At 31.7% G+C, this 12357-nt stretch overlaps 2 protein-coding genes across 4 annotated transcripts in view; one reads left to right on the top strand and one right to left on the bottom strand.

Moving 5' to 3' along the window:
• The window catches only part of LOC123698620 (probable phospholipid-transporting ATPase IM), an 80265-nt gene extending 73175 nt beyond the window's left edge, over positions 1 to 7090 (bottom strand). The window contains exon 1 of one of the 2 annotated variants that reach the window (XM_045645344.1): positions 6947 to 7090. The gene's annotated coding sequence lies outside the window, so the exon portion shown is untranslated. The remainder of the gene's footprint in view (positions 1 to 6946) is intronic. The other variant, XM_045645347.1, reaches the window with a different exon arrangement.
• Positions 7091 to 7924: 834 nt separating this feature from the next.
• LOC123698773 (methyl-CpG-binding domain protein 3) lies at positions 7925 to 12102 on the top strand. 2 transcript variants are annotated; one of them, XM_045645558.1, is made up of 5 exons: positions 7925 to 8140; positions 8484 to 8633; positions 10173 to 10338; positions 10783 to 10927; positions 11232 to 12102. In XM_045645558.1, the coding sequence occupies exons 1-5, from the start codon at positions 8019 to 8021 to the stop codon at positions 11396 to 11398; spliced, it is 750 nt and encodes a 249-aa protein (XP_045501514.1). In that variant the 5' UTR covers positions 7925 to 8018; the 3' UTR covers positions 11399 to 12102. The 2 variants fall into 2 exon arrangements, with proteins under 2 accessions (XP_045501514.1, XP_045501515.1); XM_045645559.1 differs by lacking the exon at positions 8484 to 8633.
• Positions 12103 to 12357: the final 255 nt, after the last annotated feature.

The following is a 12357-nucleotide window of genomic DNA, read 5'->3' as shown; positions in this document are numbered from 1 at the left end:
TTTTTAGTCATTAAGACAGTATACTAGTCATTAAGAATTACTAATAAAAACCGGTCACGTAAAAACACAAATTTAACATTGCTGAATGTTAAGAAATATCTAGATAAATTAAAAAAGTTTCCAAATTAAATTTGGAAACTTATGCAACAAATTGCAACATAGTTTCCTTTTTATCTCAAAAGTTGGAATTATCTTGATCAGCTTTAATAAGGATTTATGACCTTTAGGTAATAGAAACATTTAAAAAATCATAAAGGTTATCTTTAGATTAATTCTAAAAAAATAATGCGAGCAGAAGATTAGAACCCTGCCATGAAAGATTAGGGGAAGTAGGGTGCGGCAGAACCATGAAATGTCGCGACATTTCCCGTGAGGTGACGTCACATGCCACTCCTGACATTTCGGCGAAAGCAACACTGCCCTACCTACCCTATGATATCTGAAAAACCTTAATAACGTCGTACCTTGCCTTGCTTTACTTTTATTTGCACGGCGCTCACATTTCTGCCAATGGCCATTGTTTTCACCTTGGCATTTGTTTACTTTCACATTTATGTGTAATATAAGCGTTTGGATATTTTGATGATTATATTTCTTTCAAACTAGTATCAAAAACTTATATTTAGAGTAGGTAATACATACGGTAACTTGCTTATCATTCTATGTTCATACACTAAAAGAAATTAATCCCTGGGATACGTAATACCAATAATAATAATCAATCTTCGACTGCGCAACTATCACTGTGGCAACACTGTGTTGTTTTTAAAAAAATGATCAAATAAACACACATTCGCATTGATTAATTGCATGAGACAAATAACCCAGGGTGGGATTCGTAATTCACCTTTTATGTTATGCTCTCGAATCATAAAGTTTCTTGGATAGTTGTCGATTAACATTGGCAAGGTAAATTAATGCTAATTACAAAACAAACGTCATTAATCGACGGGATTTCGAGGTTAGTGGTATTTTCGTTAGTCAAACTTGATCACCATGGAGACTATCGTATATACCTATATGCACTGTGTATGATACAATACTGTTCAGTTTTATCCAATGTAAATATTATGATACACAGTTTATCATATTTACATTGGATAAAACTGAAATTTAAATACGTATACACAAAGGAATTTGGTTAACGAAAATATTATTCGGACCGTTTGTTACAATTAGTAGGTAAAGTAAAGTATAATCCGAAAACATTGCGTGTAAGGTTTCAGGATTTCGGGGTTGGAATTCCATGTTCATTACTTAAAGTAGGGCAATTAAATTCATGTAAAAAGTGTTAAATTATATAGAACTGATTTAGATAACTATATAGGTATATTTATTTTCGATTAACAAATATTAAAATAAAAATTTCATACATACGGATAAAAGAATGGTTTTCAAATAAAATTCAATGGATCCCTCGCGAAATAAAAGTTCAAGGTCCTTAGTACGACATTCGTTCGAGTTCAGTTGTAAATAATTCATAACGTAATTGATTCACACGCGTGAGATTATTAGCAGCCGGTCTCATTCTATATAAATAGTGTAAATATATGTAACTTGTATAGCCAGTAGAAACCAAGGTGTACCAATTGCTAGAACAATATACTCCCACGCTACAATCATCTTCAGTCACAACAACCATTAAATATAAATTTTATTTACTTATCCACGCAATGCGATATACATAATATAATGAAATACTATTACTGAACATATAAAGTGAAGGGAAAATTTTAATAATATTCATTTCTACCGGTTGTAACTTGTACCTACCTACTTAATATATTATTTTATCGATTTTTATTACATTGACTATTTCATATAATGTATCGCTGCTCACCGCTGCACAGTGTAGTATCTAATCTGTGGCACAGTCCTGGCTGAACGTTTTTGGAATTTTCAATCTTTCAACAACATCCGTAACACAATTTTTTTATCATATAACCAGATATATCATAGACAAACTAGCTTCTAGCTTAATTATCGGTTCAAATAATAGTTCAGGATCCATCGCCCATTTTTGCAAGTGACTACTATCAAGCTAATTTTCCGTTTGTTGCTTTATTTTGATGAGACGCCCAATAATTTCGTGTACGAAACTCGATTGTGGTAGCTAACAGAGATAACAAGGATAAAATTTTTTGATTTGATGGTTCTCAAATATTTGTTACTAACTAATCTCTGGCTACAGTCTCATCAAAATAAAGCTACTCACGAAAAATCAGCTTGATAGTAGTCACTTGCAAAAATGGGCGATGGATCCTGAACTATAAGAAAGAAAGAATGAAAATCAAAATACATCTATTTTAATGTATTTTTTTTTTCTTTCTTTGAATGAACTATATCACGCGCAAATGAACTATATGACTGAATTATATCACGCAGTAGTCTTACGACTCACGGTTATCCGTACATGCAGTTGCGCCCATTCAGTGTGATGAAACAGAGTGGTGTATCAGTAGGTAGGAACTAGGAATCCTTGCAAGGTATCTTTGCAAGATTTCCCCACAATAAAATAAAAGTTTCTGAATTACTTCCAGTCAGAGAGTTAAATTTAATTTAATGGACTGACTGATTTAGAGCTAAATTCACATTATTACTGCTATTGACAATAGAAAATCCAGAGACCATTGTAGGTACCTACTATTTTTGCATAAAAAGCAAACAAACTATGAGAAACACATACAAAACAATATTGTTATTATATACTTCCTGAAATTACTTTCAACTCAGCTTTATATTATTAATAGTAGGGGAGCCCAAGAGGGGATTTTGGGATTTACTCGAGCGCGTCAGATTACTATTAGGGACGGTACCTTAGCTATTCATTAGTACCTCTAGTCAATATGAGCAGTTATGGTTGGTGGGTGCGCTCAGGGGCCCCGCTGGAAAATTTGAATAATCCATAATTCCCTAAGGTTGAGCTCGAATCGTCAGATTAGCGAAATGGGGACTTCTTATATTGTAATTAACCCCCCCAGATATTAATCTGACGCGCTCGAATAATATTACTTTAATTTTTTACCCTTTCTTCATAGCGATTAAATCGCCACTTTAATCGTCAGATTAACGTATACTTTTTTTCAGTGACGTCCTGGAGCATGCAAAATATCAATATCTAACGCGCTTGAGTATTTCCAAGCCATTTTTTTTCTTTTTTAAATTAAAAAAATCAAAAAACCCTTCCCCACCGCTAAAAGTGAAAACATTATAGGACCTTTTTTTCTCGCTATGGTCTAATCTACCAATTCTAATAGGTTCCCGTGACGCTCGAGTAAATCCACATTTAGCATCCTGGGCTCCCCTACTATAAGAATAGGTTTGATCACCATAGAAGATACCTCATCCTACAAGCTTAAGCATTAGAATATAAATGGCAAGTGAACGAAACTGAACATAAATTTGAACAAATTGTGAACAAAATGTTAATTAAAATGTTAACCCATTGAGCCCCAAGCGGCCCGATCGGTCCCAGACACAATAGATGAGTTTTTAAAGATCAAAATCCATTGCATGAGATATTTGTATGGCACAAATCAAAATAAAAACTGAAATATATAGCTCAAAATTGAATAAGTGAATGCTAATTTAACAAGTGAGCTTTTTAAGGTGATAAACTAATTGTTATTGCTGTTTTGCACATTATACATGTTTAAACCTTAAAATAAATTTTTAATGAAGATAATAATTAATTAATATTAATTTAGGTGTTCACACAGTGTTCGGAACCGTACAATAATTATTGTACAAACACGATAATTTTGTGCCTACGTACGATTACGATAGCATAGTATTATCGTGTGATAATTTCTATCATGCAAAATTCTCGAATTTATATTATTTCACCCATACAAATATGAAATTTTGACGTGTTTCATATCGAACTTTCATGGGAACAGTGTAATTTTGGGTATTTACCCAATGGGTTTCAGTGTCCTGTTGATTTGACAGCAGTAGTTTAAAAAAGATTAACTGTAGAGAACTTGCATACCTATCAATATTACAATTTATATGATTTATTTATTTATAATTGACTTTATCCTAAAAACACAATAATTTCTATCCAAATATGCTAAATTTACGATAATTTTACGCCCCTGGTACAATAATCGGTTCGCTTCAGGTTGCTAACACTGTCAGTTCACATACTTTGTGTCAACAGAATGAGAAAATATACAATGTCTGTTTATTTATCAGAGTAGAAAATTGTTAGTGAGTCAAATTATTTAAAGAAGAAAACAGATACTCTCAAATCGGTTTTAGTTTAGCCCATTTATTATGTTCAGTTGTAATTTATTTTAAACTATGTACCTAGATTCTGTTATACTGTGCCTAACTGACATGGTTGTGCCTAATTGTAAGGATAGAAAATAAGAAAAATACATAGTAGGTAATCATTGTTGAAACAGGTTGAGTTTTATTTCATAATTATCAAGTTTTTTTTCTATTTTTGAACATATGAATCACAAAGCATTTTAACATGAATTAAAATGTTGCGAGAAGAATGGTTTTAGTATGTTGTAATTAAAAAAAAATAATAATAACTTCTCAATACAATTACAAAAATATGTTAAGAGTATTATGCTGTTCTTTCGTGTCTGTCCATAGTTATGTTAGAACTTTGATTGCATGTATTGATTTATTTTCATTGAACCAATACCCAAATAGGTATGTGATGAGCTGATTATGCTTTCATCACACTTCATCCTTTTTAAAATAATCATAAATGTATGTTTCTCAATGCTACTGGTGATTTCCTGAAATATAACTCAACTTGTGATTTTTTTAGTATATTAATAGGTTTTATGGGTGCTATTTCATCATCAAAAGCAAAGTTTGCAGGCTTATGCTATTTTTACAGGATCTTTGACTGCAAATAACCCTCAAGTGAGTGATATACCTACAAAGAAGAGATGACAATTATTTGAATCGATATTTTCTAGTAGCACAATACAGTACCTATCATGTTTTATTTCCTTACTATATCTTGCTTCATGAATGTGTAGATCCGAAAATTCACGGTTTACAACAGGTTGATGGCTGTATTTTGGCGATCTAAAAATAGACCTGGCGGATTACGTTGCAAACATACTTTTTATTAGTTAACTCTTAGAGCGTTTTCACATTGTCCGGTCCGATATCGGATATCGGAAGCCGATAGCCGATATCCGATATCGGACACAATTTGCCCTTTCACATTATCCGATAATATCGTCCCGATATCATGAGTGTTGCCAGAAACTGGAAAAGTAGATATATGGAGAATTAAAAAAAAACAGTGGATGCATTTATGTTACAAAAAATAAACTTTATTTTAAATAAAATAAATAGTAATAAATAAACTATGTTTTTCAAACCGGTTTAATCTGCTGACTGCGGAGTTTGGATTTGTACCCTCTGCAGAGTCAGAATCTAGTTTCAATATTCAATTTCATTGTGAGGCTTGTTTTTTTTATATGCTGTTTTTCTTTTTTTAATAATAGAACATGTTGTGTGGTCGTAGTGAATTTTAGAACTTTTTTATATTAAATCATGTACGACTGTTATGTTCTTATACAAATAAAATAAAATAAAATTCAACTCAGTATTAAAGCGACGAAACTGGCAAATATAAATTCAAATTACATTTACAAATGTAGGTGCTGTTATCTACCAGAACAGTAAATTATCTACGTAGTACCACAGACTAATAATAATATAACCATATATAATCTAAGCATACGAGCCATGACAACCAAAATAGTAAACAAGCCAAACAAGCTCAAAAGTCGCCGCGCGTTCTTGACAAAATGTAAGGTCGCCGCATTCTAATTCTGAAATTTTAGAGAAAACTAAGAGCCAGCGCGCACGAGCAACTTTGTCACCGCAACTATTTTGTCTCCGCAACTATTTTGTCTCTCCCGCCCATGGGCTAGTATGAAAGTGCGCGCACGTAGCGACGCAACTCCCCATACAAATTGATGGGAGAGACAAAATAGTTGCGGAGACAATGTTGCTCGTGCGCGCTGGCTCTAAACAAAATTGCCGTATTGTAAATTTTCTTTTCAATAAAAAGAGTTTGATTTAAAAAAATTCAACTGATAGATCGTAGTTGTACATACAGTAAAAATAACTACAAAAAAGAAACCGACTTCAAAAACAGCTTGAAAAGTAAAATATAAAAAAGATTTGATATTATTAATTACTTAATATTATTTATATGTGCTATTTATTATACAGGTTTGATATCGGCGCTAAAACAAAGCACTAAATCTGTGACTCAATGACAACAATACAATAAACAGCTTACAGCACAACAGTAGTCCAAGTAGGAGGAGGAGCGAGGCAGAATGAGTAAATAAAGATAAAAGACACTAATATTTCGAAGATACGGTTGAATTTAAGAACGCAATATATTTTTGTTTACTTCAGTTCAGCCAATTGCCGTATATTATAGGACGGTATTAAAATAGCTCCCGTAAAAATAGTATTTTTAATGCCTTTAAATACTTAAATGAATGTTTTCTTAATAAAAAGGTTTAAAGTAAATGAAAGGATTTTTTTTACATTTAGCGCCTAGAAATGACTGAAAATACACAAACTAGTGCTTTTTTTGCTGTTGGTATACTACCTTTTCGAAAATTGAGTTGGTAACACTGAACATTATCGTCCGATAGTTCACGGGAATATCGGTGTTGGCTCCGATATCCGATATCGGACCGGACAATGTGAAAGACAGGTACCTAAATCATACATTTTACTTAGCCTCCGATATCGGATATCGGCTATCGGCGCCCGATATCCGATATCGGACCGGACAATGTGAAAACGCTCTTACCACTTTTTTTTCATTATTCGAGAAAAAAATTCAGTATAAACATATGAAAATATAAAAAGTGAAAGTAAATCAAAAAGTTGGCAACGAACAGTTTATCTACATGGTCATATAAATAAGAACAATACTTACTGATAATTAAAATTGGATTAACCTCTTCTGCAAAATACACTTATCACTACTATTTCAACACAGTTTTTAGCCGAAAAACAATTAAAATCCACAACGCTTAGAAATTGAGAATTATATTATTTCACACACGGATACAAACTGACTGTGACGTACAGTAGACGTGACAAATGCACTTTTTTTTTTTAATAATTTATTCATAACCATGGATACAAGTCCTTCAGTCGCAATCTTAAAGTCTGACAAATGCACATTGCACATTAGTTGCCATCATACTTGCTCTGTGGTTGCCATCGGTGTGCACCACAGGTGTGCACCAAGGTGTGCACTGTACCCACAGAGCAAGTAATATACCTAGTAGTTGGTAGTGATACCCAGTGATACCTTAGGCCACAGAGCAAGTGCCCTAAGCAGTAAGCACGTTAATATACATATTCCACGTTATTACATTATATTTATTTATTTCTATTATATTTAATGAGAATCTACTGAGCATTCCATCCATAATCTTATCTTTTATATATTTGTAAGTATGTAAATTTTACATCAGTCAATTAGACACGTACTAGAAAATTCGATGTAAAAAAAATAATTAAAATATTATGAACTTTGAACTGCATTTATTAATATTATAGACTTGAGTCTCGAACTCTCGAAAAGCTCTCAAACTTAATACATAATGGGTATATTCTACATTCTTTAGCTTAATATGTCTATAGCATAATGGGTACCTATATTCTACATTCTTTGGTGCTTAGATCATTAAATTTGGTGTGGTCATCAAGTGGGTGATCAATCCAAAATCACATCATCAATCTATTTATTAGACTGTGGATTGGTGTTGTTGCTTGTGGTTGCCTTCACAGAGCAAGTAAGGTTGCCTGCGAGATCTGGTGACATACAGTGACAATTGACATATCTGATATCATGTTAAAGTCAAACAAGGAAGCGTCAAGCGTTATTTCTGTGGCTTTGTTCTGTGGTTATTTCGATGAGCGATTTTTTATGTAGATTTTTGTAAAAGTTATAAAGGTCTTACTAAATAGCATAATAACTGGATTAAACTATCGAAAAAATGAATATTTCTATAGAGAAAAAGAGAATGGATTGTCCAGCCCTGCCCAAGGGTTGGCAAAGAGAAGAGGTCATACGAAAAAGTGGGCTTTCAGCAGGAAAAGTTGATGTTTATTATTACAGGTAATTTATTATTCCAAATTATATTATATTTCTCTGTACAGATATGGACGTACTTCGATGGTTTATATATATTTTAATTAGAATATAATATGTAATATTATGATGAGTAATTAGTATTTACTAGATATTATAAAGACGAGTATTTACCATCACTATGACATTTATTGACGACCTAACATTAAAATGAACAAAATTTGGAAGTACAAACGTGCAGAGTTCTTCTTACAGTTTTTATTAATAAAATTACTGTTATTTGCACAAGTATTCACACATGTATTCACCCCTGCTGTGTAAAGATTAACAAAACTAACGTAATATTATGGTGCCAATAAGTTTTCTATAGCCCAACAGGTAAAAAGTTTCGCAGTAAGCCAGAGCTAGTTCGTTATCTTGGTGATAGTATGGACCTGTCGTGTTTCGACTTTCAGCAGGGTCAAATAAACACCATGCTGCTGTGCAAGGCCAAGAAAGCTCGTGCGCAGTTTGATTACAGGTTCATCCATCAGTGTCCTAACTTCTATCACCTGTGTTGTGTTCACTAGTGCAGTTTTGCTTTTGTTACATCTGTTTTATGCTATATAATTGGCTTGAAATTGAAGATCAGTATTCTTATTTATCAATGTGCTGTTGATGTGTAAGTTGTTCAACATTGGCTTAGTTTAGTGTAGTTTAGATTGTATATGTGTATTTAGTTTATAATGGAGCAGCTTTAAATACACATTGCACCTTCAATTTGTCCAGCAGAATTGTTTTTGTCTAGCTTATTCATTTTTCATATCAATCACTGTGCTTTTCATTTGTCTTTAATTGTATCTTTGAATTATTTCATGTCCCAATAAATACCTAGCATAGTATAAGAAGTAAATCTCTATATATTGCATAAGTATGCGAAAAAATAAAGTTTATTGTTGATGGTTAACTTAACATTACTAAATACAATATAATTTTTGCCTTGTTCATTTTCCTATTGATTTAATTAGAAATTGTGATAATTGACCAAAAACAATACTTAAAACTTACATAATATTATCATAGCTGGGTAGTATTTACTATTTATCAAACACTTTTTGTTGAAACATGTTAATCATTAAAATTATGTATTTTATGATATAAAAAACTATTTAAAGCTTGCATTGACTAACAACACTCATCCAATTTTCTGAGGCAGAACTCTGGCTATGCCTCATTTGGCACAGTTTTTTTTATAAAATCTCATTCAAAATTTATTTTAATGCACTTGCTGAAAAGTACATACCTAGTTCAAATAAGTGTATAAAAGATTTTTAACAGTACTGTCACTAGATAAGATGTATATTTGAATGATGAAGTTTTTTTATATGTTTAGTGAATGTAATAATTATAAGTGTATTATGAGACTCGGATACATTTTAAAAAGCAATTGTGAGTAAAGTTGTTTAAAGTACCTATGTCAATGACTGCTTGGTAAATAGTTGATACTGGCTTAATGATGAATGGACAAGTTTATTATTAATTAAAGTTAACTTAAAAGTTTATCCATAAGTCCAAATGTTAATTATGTTTATTATCATTGGATTGATGGATTAATAAGGTAATGCCCAGCTATGCTTACAATATGAAAATTAATTAAATATTAAAGAACTAATAATATAAATTGTAATTTTAACAACTAACTTGCAAAGGGTATTAGTATGCTCTGGTGATTCACAAGTTGTAAATAATGTATAGATACCATCCCATAGCATGATTAACTGCATGTATACTTCATATTTAATTATAAGCATATAAGGAATCATCATTTTTGTGTCCAATTATTAAAACTCAATGTTCTATAAATTAGAAAATATCTTAGCAACTATGTGTGGTTTTGTTTGTGTGTAGTGGACTATGGTGTTTATAAGAATTTAATAACAAAAAATATTTTAGTGTATAATATGTACATACAGTTATATTTATCAGTTTTTGATATAGAGATTAACATGAAGGTATCATTGTCTCACGACTAAACAAATTTTTATATGAGAAAGGTTTTCAAATAATTTATTTTATACAGGGGTGTGCGTTCTGATGCTTCATTAGTGCCTCCTATTCGTCAAACAGCTTCAATTTTCAAGCAACCTGTGACTGTGTATAAAACTCAGGAGAGTAAGGTTAAAACTGACTTAAAACATGGCACTCAAGAGAAACCAAAGCAATTATTCTGGGAGAAAAGGCTTGAGGTAAAATTATTAATAGCAATATATTAAAAAATTATAATATTCTAGATCAGTTCATGTAAATTGATAAGTACAAGCCACAATACTTGTTGAATGGAATTATGGCTAACTTATAAAAGAAGTCCCTGGAATTCTTATTGAATTTACAAAATAATGAAATGAAACAAATAATAATTATCACTGGACTAAGGGCTGATTTTACAGCTTCATAATATTTTCTGTCGAGTTTATCTCTCAGTTCAAATGGCATATAATGTATGGCATTGGAGTACTTTCAAAATATGCCAAATAACAGGAAAATTATCAGCAATCAATGTAACCAGCCCTAAATAAATTATATTTGATTGGCTAGCTAGAGTTCACAAACATGTTTTTATTTTCTAATTTCATACTGAGCCCATATTATGATCAGAACAGAAAAAAAATTTCATTATTATCACTTTTTAGGGACTAACAGCTTGTGATGCAAATGGTGTGATTGGTACCACTTCACTGCCCAAGTACATAAAATCATTGGGGCCATACACTTCAGATGCTACAACTATTCAATCGCTTGCAACTGCTTTACATGTTTCATCACAACCCATAACAGGTAAACAAGCTTATTTTAACTCAAGTTTTCTTCAAATCATTCATGAATGAGCTTTTTAAACTGCCCCCCAAATAGGAATTTCCGAACTCCTGAGAAAAATTATCATTCCATACATTAAATAACATGTTTCCTTTTCACCAAAATCAAGAAAGTTTGTCTCAGATTTTATTATTTTAAACTCCTATAAAAGTGTATATGAATCGAATAGTAGCCCTAAAGAAACAAAAAAATAACTTTTCCAAATCCAAACAGACTAGGTGATGGCTATATTTACTAGTGCTTATTGTGTTTTACCTTATTTCAGGTCAAACTGGATCAAAGCAATCCATCTTGGAAAATCCCGGTGTTTTTTTAAACCCTGAACAGCCGTTAATAGCGGCTGTGACAATAACAAAGGAAGACGTGAAGCGTCAGGAAGAGCGTGTGAAGCGCGCTCGTATCAGGCTACAAGAGGCTCTTGCGGCCGCATAGGGTTCAGCCGGCGACGGGGAAGGTCCTTCCTCCGTCGCCGACTCGCAGGAAACTGACCCCGTCGACATGGTACTGCCAGACTCTACAGCTGACTCGCCCAAGCCTTGTGCGTCTGACTGTCTACCAGATAGCACAGATGGTACTATGTAAAATATATAAGTATTTATGATGTTGAATATAATTTTAACATACTTTCATAACTAAGCATATTTTTAATAATATAGCATGTATTTGAATTACAATTGAATATGCATATTTTTAATAATAATTACTATTGTAAGTAATGTGATTATTGATATTACGTACACGTTTAAAATATTATTACTGATAAATTATTACAAAAATGTGCAAAATTATTAATTATGTTTTATCTTGAAATCTGATTCAAAATATTATATAGGTACTTACTTATTGTTTTATAAACATTCTTACCTATATTTTTTTAGGGATTTGTCTATTTTTGTCTATTAAGTCATACCATAATATAATATTATTCATATTATATAAATTGCAGAGAGAATGTAGGCTAGATATAGTAAATATGGTCTAATTTATAAGACTACATATAAAACAAAGCTAAATAGTATCTAAGTATTGGGTGTGAAGAAAGTTGAATGAATAAGTAATTATTAATAAGGTGCATGTTAAGAAAGAGTAAGGATTTTTCTATTTTGTACATAGGTAAATAAAACATTTGATGGTAATCAAGTTTTTTATTCATTAGATAGAAATAGGAATTTGTGTAAGCAGTGTTTTGTGCATTGTTTATACTCTAAAAAATAGGTTCACAACCATTAAAATATTTGTCATTCTATCCATATCATAATACTGACTGACAATAATTATATCTTAATAATATATTGACTTTTGGCTTACAGCAAAATATATTGTAGCATTTTACCATTGGTAAATTTTTAAATTCTCATGACAAGAATTTTAATTTATTATTGCACAATGGA

The sequence above is a fragment of the Colias croceus genome, chromosome 16, assembly GCF_905220415.1.
Source record: "Colias croceus chromosome 16, ilColCroc2.1".
NCBI lineage: Eukaryota > Metazoa > Arthropoda > Insecta > Lepidoptera > Pieridae > Colias > Colias croceus.
The sequence above is the reverse complement of the archived record's forward strand: the minus strand, read 5'-3'. Positions and strand labels throughout refer to the sequence as shown.

Bases quoted from the DNA above. Each gene is read 5' to 3' on its own strand.
- LOC123698773 (XM_045645558.1), top strand. From the start codon at position 8,019: ATGAATATTTCTATAGAGAAAAAGAGAATGGATTGTCCAGCCCTGCCC. The intron at 8,141-8,483 runs GTAATTTATTAT...AGTTTTCTATAG, and splicing joins GTTGATGTTTATTATTACAG to CCCAACAGGTAAAAAGTTTC. The intron at 10,928-11,231 runs GTAAACAAGCTT...ACCTTATTTCAG, and splicing joins TTCATCACAACCCATAACAG to GTCAAACTGGATCAAAGCAA.